Source organism: Atractosteus spatula, chromosome 5, assembly GCF_055471065.1.
Source record: "Atractosteus spatula isolate fAtrSpa1 chromosome 5, fAtrSpa1.hap1, whole genome shotgun sequence".
NCBI classification, from domain to species: domain Eukaryota; kingdom Metazoa; phylum Chordata; class Actinopteri; order Semionotiformes; family Lepisosteidae; genus Atractosteus; species Atractosteus spatula.
The window spans coordinates 39,289,802-39,310,798 of record NC_142710.1 but is presented as its reverse complement, the minus strand read 5'-3'; the positions used below and the strand labels follow the sequence as shown (position 1 = coordinate 39,310,798).

Sequence of the window (20,997 nt, the reverse complement as noted above, 5' to 3'; positions counted from 1 at the left end):
ACCTTCTTCTTTAGAAAAGCCTTTACTGAACTGGTTCCATTCTTCACCCCTCTGCTTTTCTTAGTACCACCATCCACAGTCTCCTCTGTATATTGTAATTTTGTTTTATCTTGTGTATTCTTTTTATTTATTGTTGTTGTCATTCTGTAAAGCACTTTGAGAAGATGCTATATAAAATAAAGTTTATTATTATTAAAGTAAAGGTTTATTCCATGCTGAGAAGAAAAAGACAATGTTTCAGCTGTGGACCCATCTTCAGTTGTGAGAAGTGAGATATCACACCAGTGTGTCTCTTTTCTTCTCTTTTCAGCATGGAATAAACTTTTGTGTTCCTTTACAAAGTAAAAACAGCACTGCAATGGTTTCTTTTGAACCACTGTTTGTCTGTAAATTGAAATAAAATAAATCTTGTTAATACATGGAAAGTACACAAATTCTGTATGATTTTTTGGTCCTGATGTAAGGAAACTTATCGTGTAGCTTCTAGAAAGGAATATCATAATGCAAGACATAATGGATTGTATGTCTTCACAAAAACACATATAAAAAGGAAGATATCAAAAAGAGATTTTTTTTTATTAATTGGCACTGTGTGAAACTGCCCATGCATGTCTTTATTATTTGGATGCTGATTACCTGCCACATCTAACAAGCTCAATGGCCTGTGTCCAGCTTATTTAGCAATTTCACAGGTACCCTTTGTGCTTACTGCCCCATTATGTCTTGCAAACTGCATTTGAAGCATTAACCTTTTCAGCCCATAAAAAGAGGGTGAAGCAATGACTTCCCTGCCTTGCGAAACTTTCTTAAAAGCACTCAAACAGCTACAAGAACAAAAGTGTTCTTGGCCTACACCACAACCAACTCAGTGTTTTTGTCACAACATTGATTATTATGAATTGCCTTGATTACATAAAGTGTCTAACCATTTTTCACGGCAGGCAATATTACTTTTTCCATCTATTCCTGACAAGTACTTAAAGTAGGAGCAAAATCGCCAAATGTGAAGGCTCACATAGTATTATTAAAAAATGTATGACTTGGTTTCTGTACATATGTATAGTCAGGCTTTCTGTAGGGATGTCATTGTATCAGCATACTGAACTCCAACCTTTGTTCAAATGGGATTTTTTTATTAAGTCTGTAGATATCAGCTTGATCTGAGTCTCTGAAAGTAAAATGACAGTCAAGTTCACAAAGGTCACAATTAAGCAGAAGCTACACAAGAAATAGATAATAAAAGGAAATGTGCATGGAATAAATCTCAACAGTAACATTTAGCTGGTGTGTAATTCTTAAGCTCAGTGCTTCTGAATAGCAAGTACAGTATGTTACCTCAGAAATTAGGTTATGTCCATTTTGAACTCATTAAAAATACAGAAATCAGTATTTCTTATAATTGTTTCTCAGACTATTGGTATATCTGATTTTGCTTGTATATTTTATCAATTCTAAAGAGAAATTCTGATTGATTTACAAACTTGTTAATTAATCTCCAGTCTAATGAAGTCTCTAAAGGTGAAATAGGAAGATGTTTCATTATCTCTCTATGTCTGGGGATCTTCTAAAAACTCCAGAACTAGACTAAAGAAAGAGCTTTACAAAATTCTTAGTTACAATTAGTAAGTTCAGATGCTCAGGAGATCAAAATCAAAACTTCAGAATCACTGGAGTAATAAATTTACAATGCACTATATATAGTATATACTGTACAAAGATTCAACATTATGAAAGCTTTGCATTTAGACTGTTATTGCTTAGAAAAGGGTCTATGTCTGCATTTAGTCAAAAGATTATCTGATATCTAAAATTAGATGTGATGAACCTAAAGGTCATTATCTTGTCAACAACAACCCTTTTATGTATATCTCATTTCTTTCGATGTGATGTCAGCATTAATACCCAGACAAAGACACTCTTTTTAGTCAATGCTGCAAGTACCATGATATTACAAACAAAAAAATGCACAAAAACTTGCCACCTGACGGTATTTCAAGCCAAGTCACAAGGGAAAAGACAACAAAACATCTAATTATGCTGGCACTGTTCATGCTAATAATAGACCTGCTAAATCTAGAGGGCTCACAGGACTTAAACAGTCTCTTCACTTGACAGCTCTAGCTTTGTGTCTGATAAAGCTAATGGGCAGTAATTTAAAACTCCTTCTCGTCTAGAAATTTCGATAAATACTGCAGATGCACCAAATAATTAATTCATTACCACCTTCTCAACACTAAAAGCAGGAAATGAATGAAATAATTAAAATTTCAAATAGTGAGCTTTATTTAAAGGCTTGTTCTTATATTAACAAATACAGAAGGATATAATATATTTAGCTCACACTACTTATATTACAAACCTTTATCTTACTGTCATTTAAAGATAACTGAACTGCAACTATATTCTCTATTCTTAGAGCACGCTAAAGCTATAAAATTAATAAAGTAGCCATAATTTTCCCAATTGTGATTGATGGCTTGTGTGATGGTCATTCATGGTTGAATGACTGTTTTAAATACAGTTAAGTCCCTTTTTAATCATAGGCTAATACAAATTAGTCACAGGATGCTTCCACTATGAATCCTTAATACTCAAGAAAGCACTGCAAACTGCAAAGGTTAATACAGCTACAGCTTCATCATTCAGCAAATTAGAGTATGGGCAGGAACCAAAGTAAAAAGCCAGTTCACTTAGTATGTATGATGAGGTATCTTTAGTCCATTCAATTGCTAGCCATCCTTTCTCAAATATCATTTAGTTTGTCTCCTAGTAACAGAAGTGTTTCTAGCTTAACTAAAACACAGGCTGTTCCATGCCATCAAATTTGAGATAATATAGCAACTACAGTATACCCATATCTGAGGTATCAGTCTGTACAAACCTTTCCTGATAAAAATCTAGAGCAATCAGGAGAGCACTGCGCCTCCTCCACAACACTGAAGATCTTCTCCATCCTGTTTGGGCGTTTCATCATGCAGGCTCACCATTCTTGGTGTGATCTGTGAGGGTGGATAGCAGTTGATGTAAACATTTTACTGAATGTAACAGGAATGTCCAACTAACCACAAAAACAAACTTGTTTTTCTATTCAAGGCTGCTTATAGATTAAATCCCTTTGTCTTGCATAAATAATGGGCGGAGCGGTGGCACTGTGGCTAGGGATCTGTGCCTGTGGCCGGAAGGTTGCCGGTTCATATCCTGCGGCCGGCAGAGGAATCATACTTTGTTGGGGCCCTGAGCAAAGCCCTTAACCCCAACTGCTCCAGGGGCACTGTACATTGGCTGACCCTGTGCTCTGACCCCAAGCTTCTCTCCCTGTCTGTGTGTCTATGTCTCATGGAGAGCAAGCTGGGGTATGCGAAAAGATCAATTCCTAATGCAAGAAATTGTATATGGCTAATAAAGTCATCTTATCTTATAAATAAACAATCAAGCACCCACCAATTATACAACACAGGTATGGGTCTTGCTGATTCTAATCATACACTTCTTTGAGGTGCCCCTCAATTCTAGTTCTCAGATGTTTAAAAGGGAAGTTAAAACTGCCTAAACCCTTAAGTATGTTCTCCAGTCTGGATTGTGGGTTATGATATCATCTAGGTGTGCAAGCACATTTTCCTCAAACTCCTTGATCAATAAAAGTTGAAGGTACTCCATGTAGCCTGTTTGTTTTTCCAGGATAGAATTTGTAACAGAAAATATCAGAACATCACATCAAATCATCATCTATGTTGTTTTCAGTGACTTGCTCCTGTTACCTTTGACTGGTCTCTATTGCTCTGAAAAGGCTGTAGTCTATTTCTAGTAGTGAGTCATCTTCTCAAGGATTGTTCCTTAGGTTGTTTGGACTTCCAGCATTGCCAGACAGACCCTGTCTCTGCCCAACATTGCTTTATTGGCTTATACCCCCTTCTACCTCATCTTTCATCTGCTAGAAAGGGGAATAATGATGATAGCCCAGAGAAAAGATGAAACAGGTGGGATGTCATTGAGGGCTGTTTAACTTCTCTTAACCCCCCTATTATGACTTGGGAAGGGGGTGGGGGTGTCGGTTTCTCAGGGTATATAGAACACAGCAATTAAGCAATGGTTTCCTGTCCTTCTCCACCGGCTCAACCAATTCATCTGCTATGGTAGGAAGACACCTTTTATTTCATAGAGCTTTTAGTTCATATTTTTAATTAATTCATTTCACATTCCATGCAAAAGCTACAAATACACCACATACTCACAGAATAGACAACCAGTTGAATGCCACTGATTCAGTGAATATACACTGATGTGAAAAAGAAAGTACACCCTCTTAAGATTCTATGGGTTTACAAAAAGATACATGACCTTCACTTAGACCTCACCAAGTCCTAATAGTAGATAAATCTATTGTTACTTATTATTCAAAATAAATCATTATTAAACAAAAAACATTGATCATCAGGAAGTGCTTCCATCACGAAGTGAGAAAGATAATATACAAATGGAGAAATTCAAAATCCCAGGAGTGGGCTCCCCAGCAAATTCACCCCTAGGTCAGACCTAGAGATCACAAAGAACTTGAAAGCTACATCCAGAGATCTACAGGCAACAGTAGCTCAATACAGTAAACAGTAGAGTACATGGTACTATGATTTGGAAAAAACTGAACAAGAATGGCTTTTGTGGGAGGGGAGACAGGAGATCTCCTTGTCTCGAAAAAGAACATCATTGCACAGCTTAGGTCTGCAAAACAACATCTGAATGAACCATGAGGCTTCTGGAACAATGTCCTCTGGACGATGAGATGAGATCACAGTGGAGTTATTTGGCCATAGTAGAAAACCAAACACTGCGCATCACCAAAAGAACCTCATACCAACTGTCCAGCATGGTGGTAGAGGGATGATGATGTGGGCCTGCTGTGCAGCCGCAGGACCTAGACACCTCACAATCATTGAGACCACCATGAATTCCTCTCTAGAGCAGTGCATTCTAGAGGAAAATGTGAGACCATCTGTCCAGAAGCTAAAAGCTTAGCCGAAAGTAGATAATTCAACAGAAAAAAAAGATCCCAATCACACCAATAAATCTATGAATGAATGGCTGAAAAAGAAAAGAATCAGGATTCTGGGATGGCCAAATCAAAATCTAGATCTCAACTCCATTGAGATGATGTGGCGGAACCTAATGAGAGCTATGCATAAGCAAATGCCCTCAAACATCACCAAGCTGAAGCAATTTTGTAAGGAGTGGGTCAGAATTCTTCCCAGGCGAAGTGAGAGAATGATGAATTTTTACCGGAAATGCTTACTTTAAGTTAACTGCTGATAAAGGGGGTTCCACATGTTACTGAATCACGGGATACTTTTACTTTTTCACACAAGGCTACTGAATGTTGGCAACTTTTTTCATTTAATAATGAAAAAGTAAAATTTACAGTATGTGTGTTATCCCTTACATAAAGTTACCTTTATCTACTGTAAGGACTTGTTTAGGACTTGATAAAGGTGAGATATGTCTTAATATGTAAAACAATATTGTAAGGGGGCATACTTTCTTTTTCACATTATGTATGCATCACTACTGGGATATCACATTCTATTTCTTGCCTGGCTTGATAAATAGGGAATCAGTAGAGTCCTCCTTGTTCCTGTGAGATGGAGAAAACTATACAGCCCTTGAGAACTGCCCAATCCACAGACTCAGTGGAGGACTACACACCCTCAACACAATTGGGACACAACACAGGGACTTTGCATCTGCATGAACACATGTAAGGCTTCTTGACATGATGAATATGACAGGCTCAATAATCCCTGCCACACACAAAGTTTCATGTTGCACCCACTAGATGAAGGATAGCCAATACACTATTTAATCAGCATCTTCTATTCTCTGAAATATGACAGACACACAAAAATGCCTCTGTGTCTTAACTATCAGACACTTTTTGAAGGAGCTAATTGGTCCGTTGTACATTAAAAGCAAGAACATTGTATTCTTTCCTCTGTGAGAATGATGTTTAACTCATGCTTACATTGTTTCTTGCTTTGCTGCACTGGCCCGAATTAATAGCTCTAGGAACATGGTCATGTACAGTATGCAACCACATTAACCATCAATGTGATATGTCCAAAAGGGACAGTACCTGGACCTTTAGATAGTCAGTTATTCCAGTACATAAATGCCATTGAGCAGTGTCAAAATAATTGGCCTAAAAGCAACAATCTAAAATTTGTGGTAATTTCCAACCAAAGACAGGCTTGTTTTATTTTAATTAGGAAAGAGAATTTAAAAAGCAGGGGAAAGAATGACATCACTAACATAAACCAGCTCAGTCTGAGCTCTTAAAAATTACTCTTCCTGCAGGTTAGTGCAGCTGCCATTCACATTCTAAATAACAGGAACATCTTATTTAAAATAAACATCCAATTACATAGGCAGTCAGAAATAGTTGCTTCTTTTGTCTGTTTTTTCTTTCAGCACACTGTCAAACACTAGAGTTTCCCTCTAAGAATAAAAAAAAAACATGCACACATTCTTATCATAGTTCTATGGTGGTACTGAGATATTTTTCCCTCATATGGGTCAGTTGACACATTGAGAGTTTTGGGGGAACAGTTCTTTACATTACTTGTCTCTCCATGAATCCAGGAATCACACGCTTAATGATTTAGACCCTTCCCTTAAGGAAAAACATTTAATATATACCTCCATGCACATTAAGTAATAGCTCATTTTTCATAATTCTTAATACATTATTAAAAGAATTTTAAGAAATGTTGAGTAATATCAGTGCAAGTGCTGAACCAGCACTGGAAGCATGCATCCACAGCAGATCTAGAATAACCAAGTGCTGTCGGCTAAAGTTGCACAAGATCTGACTACCTGCTTAAAGGGGTCACATTGGTGCAGTACACCAAGGATCCCTGTCTAATCCCAGACTACCACACCTCAACAGTATATGGCAGGTTGCATGCCATTTTTTGGCACCTAGAGACGTGGGCATGACTTGAACTGGTGATGTCTAGTCTGGACTATAGTACTCAAGCTATGCTACAAAAAGGCCCTCTATTGGCTGTTGTATTCGGAAGCCCAGATTTACTTGCTTGTGTCTGCCCTGCGATGGACTGGCTGTTCTGTGCCCACCAACTGTAACTCTGAATTGGAAGTAGTGGTTAGAAAATGGATGGATGGAATATCTGCAACAAATGTTTTGCATTTGTAAGCTCAATAAATGCCATTTATTATGTTATGTGCTACTAATGTCAAGGTGGAAAGATCACATACAGCAGATGATTCCTGGGTGCTCATTCATCAAAAAGCAACCACCAAAAAAAAACATCTGTGTTAATTATATGGAGCTGAGATATACTGTCTGTTTGCTAAAACACAATGAAATATCTTCAGTAAGAAGTTTTTAATTTAGCACTTATGCAGTGATGGTGCTGACATTGTTTTTCAGATCATCTCTTAGTAATGCACAATGAGAAACTTCCTGACAATAAGAACAGATAAAATACAGAAATTGTTGCATTCACAAATCAAAAATACAGCAAGATCCATTTCAAAGGACAATTTGTGCAGTCATGAATAGATTATTTCAAGGAGAGGATACGCATTAGTGGTCAAGGCAGTCATTCGGATGCTTTGAAATACTTTGTGAAGAGCTCTAATTATGTTTAGAAATTCCATGCAGCAGCTTGCATCACATGAATTGTAGAATTCAAGAATGCGTTGTTGGGCTGTGTACTCTTTATCACGGCTACTGGCTAGGGCTCCTCATGATCAGTTTTCCCTTTGTCACTGTGGGTAGCTGGTGGTTGGCCCAAGTCTATTTTGGGTTTCTTTGACGCTGCCTCAGTGTTGAGGAGATGGCTGCAATCCTGAACAGACTGGGCAATGTCATCAATGGTCCACCTCTCTTCCCGAAGCACGTGCTCCTCCAGCACGAAAGGACCCTGCTTGGTTCGGACCAGCTCCTTCACATGGGCACACGAGGAGAGCTCTGCAAAGAGATATTCAGAAGCTGTTTCGCTCCAATGCCAAAGAGATGAGTCATTTGATGACAGGCAATGGGCATCATGCAGCTCCCCTGTCACAGCACCTCCACACAAAGAGGCCACTTTGGGAGGTGCGTGTTCAGTCTTCCTGTTATACTTACCGGTCAAAATAAACAGAAGCTTCACACAGCTCTTCTTTTTAAATAAATATAAAGGAATAAAATTGACCCTGATGATCACATACCTCCAAAATGTCTGTAAGTAAAAATGGCTTTCTTCACACACTCAAGGACACTATGACAGATTGCATATTATGGCAATAATTTGCCAAATACCGTACATAAAAGACAACTAAAATTTAAGACAAATTAAGAAGGACTGGCAGGGCCACAATTCTGGCACTGTCTAGCCAACAACAGAGAAGCATTACAGATCGGTAAAGTGGTAAATTCATAAGTACTTTACTCTAGGTAAACAAACTTTAGAAGGAATAAAAACCTACCTTTGCCAAGATCATCCACCAAGCTCCTCACGTAAAACCCACCACCACACTCAACATCTGCAATAAAAACATTTCCATGTTTTACTGCCTTAATTGAATTTAATTACATACACTGGCAACCAAAATAGCTGTTAAGCCACAACTGACTTAATAAAATATTCATACCCATACAATCATGCATTATTCATGTCCTTGTGTTCTTCTGACAAAATTCCTATGGTTTACAGTCCCAATAAAATATCAAATTTAAAATTAAGCAGATAATTAAGCCAATCTGAATCCTAATGTTATATATAAAATAAACACACTTGAAAAAGAGTGGTCTAAAAAGTACCCTCCCCACCACTGCAATTAAATTATCACAGGCTGTGAGTTGGATTTATTCAGCAATAAACAAAATACTTACTAAATAACTGGCAGACAAAATGACATTTTAATAATGAGAATAGCAAGCCAGATGGTAATGAAAGTGAGGAGAAATTCAATAGGCTACACATTATTATGAAATGCGAATAGAAAAATCATATTTAAGGTAGCGTGTCTGAGAAGTGATACTGATTTGCCTGAGCTGATCAATTACTTGCAATCTGAAGCGTTACATGCAAAACAAGCACGACAGGTTAATATCAAGAAGACACAATGAGCCACATATTTAATTTCACAATCGATCAACAAAGATCCAAAAATCTGTAATGGTAGAAAAAAAAAGATTGTGAGTATAAGGCACTGGACCTTTCCATCATATGGTCCTCACATCCGGTGAGTATAAAGCATATAGATATGGAGTGTCACAGTCTGCAGGGTTTCAAACCAGTTCAACTCTTACATATGAATTACTGTTTTAAACGGAACAGTTTAGGAGTTCTTCCAAGGCCTTAAGGTAGTGCTGATAACAGTGGACCTGCAGAAGTGATCACAATGTAATTATGATCACATAAGCTATTCATGTATTAACAAAAATCTTCAGCCCCCAAAGACCACTGTTCTTAAATTTACTAAATGGAAAAATTACTAGCTTATTTAACAAGTAACATAAAACATATTCCAATTCAATAGCAATAGCTAATTTAGGTTGAACTATACTGCCTATTGGATTCAATCGATTCAGGACCATGTTTTGAGACACCTAGTCTACAGCAATATCCATCTACCCAACTGCTTCATCTAATTCAGGATGGGGGAGGGGGCGAAGTCTATCTCAGTGACCAATGGGCAAAAGGCAGGGTACACCCCGGATGTGAAGCCAGTCCATCACAGGGCAGCCACAGCCAGAGCGACACACACTCTCACCAGGGCCAATTAACCTATCAGCATGTCTTTGGACTGTGGAAAGAAACCTAAGCACCCAGAAACCCATACAAACACAGGGAAAACATACAATCTCTACGAAGATAGCACCCCAGGTGCAAAATTGAACCCAGGGCCCCAATGCCTCTAGGCAGCAATGCCGACCACTGCCCATCATGCTGCCCATCTAGTCATATATTTAATTTTACTTACTTGTAATTGTACTTAATTTTAGTAGCTTATCAAAACAGGGGGCAAGCATCAGAGTCATGGATAACAAAATCTTTTTGAAAATTTTGAATGCTTTTTTTGAACATTAATTGCAAACTGAACACATTTCAATCTTACAATTTTACTTTGGGTAGGACTCATATTGTACATATAAAGGTACATATAAAGAAGATGCTGTACTGATGTTAAAATACTAGTAGGTAATTTGAATACAGAGTGCAATTTAGGTGAGCAAATGAACAGCAAATTAAGGTGAAAATGTCTCTGGATTATTTTAATGGCACAAGGCACACTGTGAAAGAAATTCATATGAGTAATTATTTCTCTAGAGTAAGGATTTCCATTAAAATACAGGGCATGAAACCACCCTGCCATTCCAATCTTTAAGTCAGACATCCAATTATCTCCTTCCATGTTCAAGCTAAGCTGGTTAAATACAATGATACTTAAACAATAAAAACAATTATTTCCACAAAATTCTTTATTAATGAACCTCAATGTCTGTCAAAATCTATCTTTCCAATAATGACACCTATTTTAATAAAGCTGTCCACAACATAATGCTATTAGAAATAGACCTCTTTTTAACCATTTTGAGAGCCAATTTGCAACTATAAATACAAAATACAAGTTTTAGGATTCAATTTTCAAATGAGAGAACATCCATTTCTTTCTTGCACATTCTTTCTGTAAGTAAAATCTAAAAGACATCTGACCATGATGTACCGGAATACCTGCCACTTTAAGATCGATTTAGAAATGAGAGCAGATTAATGTTTTAAAACTAGGAGGTACATGAGGCACTGTACATTAGCCACAGCATTAAAATATTTGTCATAACTGTTGTTGAAGGAATTTCTACACTTTTGGTTATTCAAACCACTGTCTGTCTGGTTTGACACTGGACAATGCATTGATATATTTTAACCAAAAAAAAACATCTCCCCCAAAACTAAAACAGAGGAAGCATCTGAAATTTTACAACCAACCAAAAGCATCCAGAAAGACATTGTAAGACTATCGGAAATATTTTGTGGTATGTGTCAAAAATAGAGAAACAAAAGACTGCTGGTGATTTCTGTGTTTTAAAGGAATGTCAGAGGCAGTTCTTTGCCATCTTTTAAAGTAGTGTTTTAAAGGCTTCAAGAAGACAGACCAAATAAAGAAATTGGTCTGTCTACCAGGGGACTATGATGCTGTGGTTCTTTAAACTAAATCTGGTCATGTTACACTTTCTTTATTCCGCACCCAGAATTGGTAACCAGACATGAAGAACCATAACAATATCTGAGCTCGGAAAATTCAGAAAAGAACCACAAACTCCATGTGGACCACTGCATACAACCCACTCAATGTAATTTCCCCTTCGATTTTCCCTTAAGGGATTTTTTTTAGTTTCCCCTATAGGAAAAATTACCTAGTTTATTTTCTGCAGAGTTGGCAGCTTACCAAATGGAAAAAAACACGGTTTTGCTCAAATTTGAGGATGTTACATAAATAAACATAAACAATAAGACGAACTGGATGCACACTCTCTTTGTTCCAAATTTTTCAATTAAATCCTATCAGTGTTGAAGGAAACCCTCAAAAACCCTCTGACATGAAATAAGCCTAAAATATTTAAGTCAATAAACTTATGAAGGGAGCAGTTTTATTTAACACATAAGGTATGATAAAACTCATGATTCTTGCTTTACTTGTGGGGCTGTCTCCCCATTCCTTGTATACGAATGAAGCTAGGAACAAAGAAAAAGCATCATTTTTCTTTGTTTCCAAAGTGACCAAAGAGCACCCAGAAGTCAACCGCTGCCACTACTACATGGAAATAAATTTCTCCACCTACTGAGAGTGAAGAAAGGTGGGCTAAAGTCCTGCAGTGAGAGGCTGTAAACTGTCACAGGTCTGGCAGGCTTCGCCTCCACGTCATAGCCTTTCTTCAGCAGGACAGACAGCCTTTGTCCGTCTTTCTTCAGTGCGGAGTATCTAAGTGGAAGAGAACAATGGTATTTTTTATTCAGTTGTTCTTTCAAACCTGTATAAAAATTGTGATATAACTAGTTAATAATAATAATTATAATTGTAATTATACAATTATAATTATAATGTAATTAAATCATAAATGTAATTATAATTATAAGTCCTTTTCTAGACACTCCAATCAAAGGGCTTTACAGGTAATGGGGACTCCCCTCCACCACCACCAATGGTTACATTGAATTTAATTACATTGAAAAGTAAAGAAGCCAGGAATCCCATAAAATTACTTTTAACAGAAAAATGTGAAAATGCTGCACATCTATTATAAAACACAGTATACAGTATAGTACATACTGTACAAAGGCAAACTGAACTAGAATCAGGAAATAATTTTAAAATGACAGCCTGGTTAACAAGCCTTTATGAGCCATATCAAATTGTTACTTAACACTTGACCTTCTATGTAAATATGTATGTATATTGTTGTTCCTGTCATTTCTTTTTCTTCTGTCCGTCTGTATACCAACACTGTTGCTGTAAAAACAACTAGCCCCCCCGGGGATAATAAAGACACTCTCTCTCAAATCCCTCAGGAAGTATGAGGTAGAAGAAGGGATAGAGAACACATGAGTTCTCTACTCCTGGATAAGATTCCTGTCCTTTACAGTTTCACATTGACAGAGGCCAGAACTGAACTCAAGAGCAGGATTTATGAAGCTGTGCTGCACCAGTTACAATTGATAAGTAATAATTAATATAGATTCGCCCCAAATATAAAATGTATACATTTGATATTATCTTTCATATATAATGAATTTTACTATTCACAATTATCCTTAAACATATGGGAAAGCATGATGTTGGCAAGCACTGCTGTCTCACAGCTGTCATGTCTTGGGTTTGATTCTAGACTAAGGCACTTTCTGTGTGGTGTTTGTATGTTCTCTCCATGTTTGTAGGCTTGCTGCCTCTCCAATTGAAAATCAGAAACTACCTTTGTTGTGCACAGATTTTAAGTTTAATTTTGTTTTGCATGAAAGTTTTTTTTCCTATATGAAAAGAATAAATAAGCTATTTTAAAAAATCAAGAAAGCTGTCTTTAAATCTAAGCATCACCCATTAAGCAGTCATCTCATAAAAATAGCCTTTTAGTGTCTAAACCATGTAATTTCCATTAAAAACTTGATGCACTGACCACTCCGTGAAGGCCTTAAATGTTATCACCTGAGGGTTTACATTGACCTTTCATAAATCTCACATCGGGTTGGAATCAAAATGATGGGTGTTCTATTGTACTGCTCGATTTATAATTCAATAACAACAACTTACAGTGGAGGAACTTGCATTATGTTTCCAGTGAACTTCTTCAGTTTTGCTTCAAAGTCCTCCTTTGTGATGTGTTCTGAAGACAGAGAAAAGTATTTTCAGTACTGAAGTATTGCGACACATAAGACGGCCATAAAGTGAAGTTTTGAAAGCATTACAGCATTGTATAACAGCCATATGCCCCAAAATATGACCTAAGTGCCACACTGCCAATCTCGGAAATCATCCTTTCAGTGTAGGCAAAAAAAGATGCCTGCTGGAGAAGTATTTATGTAATACTAAGGAATTCTGATTTATAATGCACTTCACAGTGTCCACAAGTGCCCCAAACCAAGAGTGTGTGATGATACAAAGAAAGCTCAAGGCAGTGAACAATGCAAAGCAAAAGCAGTTTTTCAAATGAGGTATTCAGTTTGGTATGGCTTATGTTTGATTTTTGTTTTGAAATAAATTTCCCCTTTAACTATTTTCCTTACTTCTTGAAATGGCCTAACAATTCTTTAGTGCTTAAATTACTGGTGTCCATGAACTTGTCAATAAATCATACTTCTCTTCTTCCCAAGTGCTGTTTATTTGCCCAGAAATACCTAAAACACTTTAAGCTTTTTTCAAAGACATAACAAATGTGTGTTTATTATTATAGCATATTCCAAAATTGATATCTTGGTAACATCCTGTGATTTCTAAAGATAAATCAAGGGTGGGCAGAAGAGTATCTTTATGAATATGATTATTTACCTGCTCCAAACACTTTTTTTGGTATTATAAAAGAGAGACTCTCCTGGAACTTTTACACTACCTCTGACAGCTTTCCTTTCTGCTTAAAATGTGCCGTACACACATTTCTGGCACATCAGTGGATGAGTACAGTGATTAGCATCACTCTGCATCTGAGAGTGCTCTCAAAGATCTCTTTAGACATTCACAAGTCAAGAGCCATTCATGCTGCTTTCTGAATGCAGACAAAACTCAAATGACAAAATCATTTGTGTGACATTCCCTTAAAAAACTAGTTTGAAAAAGCCATAATTATAAATGACAAAAGGTGGCATTCTGATTATGGTCACTGTTTCGACAGGTTTAAAGAGGGATGAGTAATTTACTCCAATGGAGAAGGTCAAAGCAAACACATGGATCAGGGAGTCATAGGAAGTGGTATTAAGGATATTCTATACTAACAGACTTTTAGTTACTGCTGATAAAAAGATTCTGCATGTTCTAAAATTCTAGGTTTTCAGCACTATTTTTAATCTCCATGAACACTTCTACAAATAATTACTCTATTCAGGTTTCGGTGTCTCAAGAGCTACAAAGAAATAGATGGTTACTAAGAAATATCAGTCGAACACTTGGCATCACTTCTGCTCTGTCCTGCATCATCAGGAAGTACACATTAGTGCAGAGCATATGAAGTGGTATCATCAGAAAAATGAAATGTAGAGAATCCAAAATTTTACTAATATCTTTTGGCTGAGATGATGTTATTATACAGCTTTAAACGGATAAAGAAAAGCATATTATTGTCCGTAATTCTCCAGTTAAGTCTTAGCAACTTTTACTGTAAATGTTCTGTTGATCGTTTCTGCCTTGGCAACACTGTAATTCACCAGCCATGTCAATACGGCTTGTTGAATTTTTAAACAGATGTTTGCAACTTTGAATCCAATATTTTGCATAGGAGACATGGGATATAAATATCACACAAAATGACACTTATTTATATAAAAGCAATGGTCTGACATTTGACATTTCAGTTCTTCAGTTGCCTACAGCAGTGGTTCTCAAACTTTTTGGACCAAGTACCACCCCTAATCCAACCAAAGCATCCAAGTACCACCTACAAGTCATCTTCTCATAGGAACCCCAGACATTCTCAATGACCAACATGAGCGCGCGTGCACACACACTAACACATACATATAATAAATATTATAATAATAAACTGTATTTGATATAGCAGCTTTAAAGGTGGCTTCTCAAAGTGTTTTACAGAAAAAAAAACATTAGCAACAACAACTAATAAAAAAGCACCATTTCAGTGAGAGGGGTGAGCCTGTTTAGTTGAGCAAAGCAGATGTGAATTCATTCTTTGAGCCTTGATACAATTCACAACAGAGTCTAACAGATATTAAATCGTCAGGCATTTTCTTGACGGCAAAGGTCTCGCGGTGGATGTTGTAATGCGTACATTAATTTTTGGAGCAACCTATCTAATTCGTGCAACTACACCGTTATGTCGGCTTGTCATTGCTCTAGCACCGTCTGTACAAACTCCAACACATTTTTTCCAGTTGATGCCATTCTCTTCGAGAAATTCATCCAGAAGCTGAAATATGTGCTCTCCTGTAGTTCCTGTTGGTAGCGGTTTACAGAACAGAAAGTCTTCATGGGACATGCCCTCAAACTCGTATCTAACGTAAACGAGCAAATTGGCCAAATCGACTACAGACTCATCTTATTGCAGTGAAAAACATCTGCTCATCTTAACGCGCTCTATCAGTGTACTTTTGATATAATCCTTCATTTCAATAATTCTATGAGTGACTGTGTCTTTCAGGGGGAGGGGGGCAGCAGGTCGAGCTGTTTAGCAGCTTTTTCTCTACACATAATACGTGTCAGCTCTTTTGCCAACGGTAAATAAGGTTCTTCAAAAATAGTGTAGTTTACCTGCTTTCGCAATCCGCAAGCCTGCATTTTTCCGTGTTTCCGTTTTCATTTCCGTATTTATTTAAAGTTTTTATTTCATGCGCATGGGAGCGAAACACAGAGACGCTCAGTGTATTTTTCTCAAATTAACTTAGAACAGTTCTTAAATATTTTTCTGTTATCGATCACGCTTTCCTGTGCTCACAAGATTACCTGCGTTCGTAGCACGTATTTCTATGCATTCCTGTGTTTATAACGTTGGCATTGTTCCAAAATCACGCACATTCGCCTTTCTCCCTATTTGCTGGAGATACAGTAGCTTTTCTTAAATACAATTGGTCACTTGCATCCATAGCACGCATTCCTATAGAGTGGTATAGAATTAGAGTATCTCTTGTGTCCACTGAAGTATTAGCGCGCACTGTATCGTAGTACGTAGGCTGCGTATTCGACACGTATAAAAATACAAAATATGAAAACCCGTCCCGATTTTTCAGCGCACACGACACAGTTCCAGGATCATTTGGCGTACCACCTGGCGGCAGTCCACGTACCACTGCCGGTACGCGTACCAAAGTTTGAGAACCACTGGCCTACAGCATTGAAAAGGAGGCCTATATGCATCAATAGGTTACCACTGGATTTCTGGTCTGGTATCCAAGAACACCCATAGGTGGTAAAACTTATCTGGTTTCTCTTTCGTGTTTTGCGGAAACCCATCTTAGCTGAAACGTTTGCCTAAGTTGATTCCGACATTCTTTCCATGTATAGCAAATTTTAAATTTTTGATAACCTAACCATAAGTCATTTCTTTGGTTACAGCTCCAGTGGCATCCAAGGTGTCTGTTGCTTTTCCCAATTCACCGACAGTGGTGTATTTCTGAAAACACAAAATAAAAAAAAAATCATAATTTTCTCCCGCTGCATCACACAATATTGTTTTCTTTATACACGACTCTAGATCTGGACATGTGAAGAGCTGCTCATAAAATGCTTAACAACAGGGTTTGCTTTCACACAGGCCTTCAAGCACTTTACAAGTTACAACAACTACTGTATAATCTGATTTGAAGCAGTGCCTTTGGAAAAACATTTCAGAAACAAGACTTTTCTCAATTTCTTTCCATAAATTGGATCCACTAGCCTGCCACCTAAAAGTACTTTGTGAAACTGTCAACCACAATTCTTCACCACTTCATACACACAGCCGGAACAGTGAACAACGTAGGGTTTTAGTAAGAGGGAGAGTAACCTTTAAAGCATCTCTTACCAAAAGGAGAAGTGGAAGTGAATATAATATTACTGCTTTGTAAGAGTCACAGATATGTCGAAGTGTGCCATGGGGTAAGAGGACACACAATCCATCCGTTGCTTCTTCCAATTCAGGGTCGCTGGGAGCCAGAGCCTATTCCACCACTCAACAGCCACAAGGGAGGATACGCTCTGGATGGAAACCCAGTCCATCACAGGACACACACAGACGCGGACACACACTCACTCACACCGGGGCCAATTTTCCTGGAAGCCAATTAACCTACCAGTATGTCTTTGGACTGTGGGAGGAAACCAGGGTGCCTGGAGGAACCCCACATGAACACGTGGAGAACACACAAACTCTGCTCAGATAGCAACCCAGGTCCAGAATTAAACCCCAGGGTCGCAGGGGTGTGAGGCAGCAATGCTAACCACTGTGCCACTGTGTCACCTCAGGACACATAACATTAAGTCAGTTACACTCGGTGAGTTTATTGTGTACCAGTGGCCATCTCCAATAAGTCATAGAGTTAGAGTTTATCCTATGTCATTACTAGCAGGTTTTCAGAATGTTTTGCTTAAAATTGTGGTCAAACTGCATTACAAATATTACACCTGAGGAAAAAGAGGAAAAGTCTCACACACCTTAGAACCAGTCAGCATAGTACCAAGCATCTTAGTTCCTTTTCCAATCCCAACCACTGAAACACAATGAAAACCAATTAAAACTCCAGAAACACATACTACCATACTACACACGTATATTATACAGGGACAAGTAGAGGATAATTCCTGAAAAGTAGAAAGAAGAAAAAACAGAAGGTTTCTGCTGTAGAGTCCTGTGTGTGGAAGAGAGCACTAAAAGCAAGGGACTGGGTAATACAAACAAAAAAGAGACAAAAGCAGGTGAAAAAGAGTGTCCAATCACATAAAGATCTGGAGAAGAGGTGTGGAATTTAAAATTTCTAAATGAGCTTAGAGGATGAAAAATAAATTTGCCACTTTAGTTAAGTGCTGGTGAACATTTGTGATCAATGGTAATTTTAGCTTCAAATGTTTTTCTGGAGTAAGAGTCCTGGAATTTCTGTGAAAGGACAGAAAAGTCAGTGTAATCATACATCTGGGAACTATAGGCTTATAGAAATCCTTGAATCCTCATTGTATTCCCTGAAATGGGCAGAAAGTCTTATTCCATTTCAACTTCTCCATTTTACAGGAAGCCTGTAAAAGACTCAGCTGGAATCTTTTGTTCCAAACCCACCAATTATCTCGAAACACCAACTATCTTCTAGTCAACAGTTCCCGTAACAATCTACAGCAGCCCTCATGCCTGGAGACTTTAACTGCAACAGAAATAACTGCATCAACTGCAAATACTATACATATCCAGCAGCGCACATACTTTAATACATGATCCCTCCTGCCATTTCAAGATGACCCAGAGACATCAGTTATCAATTTATTTCATTAAAGTGATTGAAAGAACACTGACCATCTTGTATTTCATATGTAGTATAATATACAAAGTCATTTGTACTGCTGATGCTGTTCCTGTTTTTATGAGTGGCAAAAGGTATTTAATGAAATTAAAGTATTGCCTAGTGTACACAATCTATTTTTTTCCATTGAAAATGAAGGAATATTAATAATTATGATTATGAATAAGGCAGCATGTTGGCAGAGTGGTTAGCATTGCTGCCTCACAGCCCTGGGTTCAATTCCTGAGGTGCTATCTGCATGGAGTTTGTATGCTCTCCCTGTGTTTGTGGGGGTTGTGTGTGAAAATTGGCCTTGGTGTCAATGTGTACGTTTTTGCATCTGTGTGTGCCCACTGCTTGCTGTAATCCTGTATTGAATAAAGCAGTTCAGAAATGGATGGAGGATTATAAACAGATTACGAATAAGGCACCATGACCAATACAAGAAATAGGCTTGGGATAGAATTTAGGATAAAAACATACAGTAAATATTAACTGTACCATTACCAAAAGGAAGTGTTTTGTGATTTCAAGCCTTAAAATACTTTAGAAGAGGATATTATTACATACAATTAGCAACACCATTGATATTAGTCACTATTCTTATACTATTTACACTTTTAAAATATGACACCTACCAAGCACTCCCGAAGCTGCACTGTCCAGTGTCCCTCCATGCCCAATTTTCAGGGTTTGCCTTTTTCTTTTCTTGGCATTGTGATTCAGATTGGCCTCTATACATCAAAACAGCAACAGGAAGCAAATACAGTATTATGCTTTCATCTTATGTAGCAATATTTAATTTTTTGTGGTCATAAATTTGTGCATGTAGTACCCTATATTTTGATACTTAAGCCTAAAATGACAAAGTTCATGTAATCAGAAAATGTATTCTTGCCGTAATGTCGTTTAAAAAAAATGTTATCTCCCCTAAATAACACATTTAGGATATATACTAAGTAACTCTTGCTGTAATGAGTCAGCACAATGCTTAAATTTGAAACACTCACTATCAAGTTATTTATCTGAAAAAAGTACAATTATACTAACAAGCCTCTATAAAAAAAAAACCTTTTTTTCAGTAACAACTAGCAGTGATGTGCAGACAACGCATTCGGTATAGAGTATTGCAGAATGCTAGCCCATTTAAAAAAGTTTATTTTGTAATACTTTAGATTGAGCGAATATAGATTACAGGAACTATATTATTTATTCGATCAGTAGATGACAGAAGGTACCTTGCAAAAGCTTTTCTTTCAGTACATTTAACACATCAGCTGACGTTGGTCCTTGTTTCTTATAAACAGCAAATAATCCATTCAGAGACTGTAGTTTCGCTGCTTTCTGAGCAGTAACGATACTACCAACACTTCCAGCCATGCTTTCTTGTTGTGTCGCAAATTGGTGATGACACGCTACCATTTGAATGCTGGGAAATGTAGTTGCAAAATACGTCCGCTACAATGGGTTGTTACGACTAAAGAGTTGAAAAAAAATGTATCGTCAGTACTTACTGTTTCAACACAGTCACTGTTATGTACTCAAAGTAAATTGCGTATATTAAAGTGATATATTCTTCATTTTAAATTATTTAATGATTTGAATCAACTTTAGCCCTATAGAAATACACTGTTATTCTGATCTTTGGCAAAGCTTCCACTAGTCCTCACATTAATTCTAATGTCATCCCACATTTGTTTCTCTAAACCAATAGGGCACTGGCAATTTCTGTCCTTGAAACCTAATGCCCTGTGGGCACTGTTAAAAATAAAATAGCCTTTTCAATAATTTGGAAACCCATTGTTTTAATTTTATATTTACCAGATACCATTATATCACCTATGAAATCAGGATAAAATCGTGTCTTCTTAGCTGCTTAGCCCTTATTTTCAAGAGCATGTAGATGTGCTTCAGCGAATTTTGTAGTTTTATTTTCACGTTGTATTGGCTTCTTATTTGAGGATGAAACCACACTCAGCTTTCTCTGAAATAATACTTTGACACACAGATGAAAAAGGGGGAACAATGCATTTTATTTATTTGGTGATGTTGATAAACCTTACTAATTTAGCTACTAAACTATTGCAAAATAACATAACTGATTAACATTTTACTGGCATCCCTCCAAAATGTTTCTTCACCAAAACTGACAAAAACAACAATTTCAAGATTGCACAGACTTCTTCTAATGAATCTGTTATCTCCTTCCTTTTCCACAGCAAGACTTCCAGGTTAATACTGGATCTTCCTTTTTAATTTGCTGTCTGTGTGATTACAGTAGGGTAGATGCATGAGGTGAAAGGATAATAATGATAATAAA

At 37.2% G+C, this 20,997-nt stretch overlaps 1 protein-coding gene across 1 annotated transcript; it reads right to left on the bottom strand.

Annotated features, from left to right (window-relative positions):
* Positions 1-7,382: 7,382 nt before the first annotated feature.
* Positions 7,383-20,075, bottom strand: trub1 (TruB pseudouridine (psi) synthase family member 1). Its single transcript, XM_088917781.1, has 8 exons — positions 19,916-20,075; positions 19,316-19,411; positions 17,845-17,900; positions 16,744-16,825; positions 13,303-13,375; positions 11,840-11,979; positions 8,479-8,535; positions 7,383-7,981 (listed from the first exon to the last, which is right to left on the bottom strand). Exons 1-8 carry the CDS (start codon positions 20,055-20,057, stop codon positions 7,746-7,748), a joined length of 882 nt encoding a protein of 293 aa, XP_088773907.1. The 5' UTR covers positions 20,058-20,075; the 3' UTR covers positions 7,383-7,745.
* Positions 20,076-20,997: the final 922 nt, after the last annotated feature.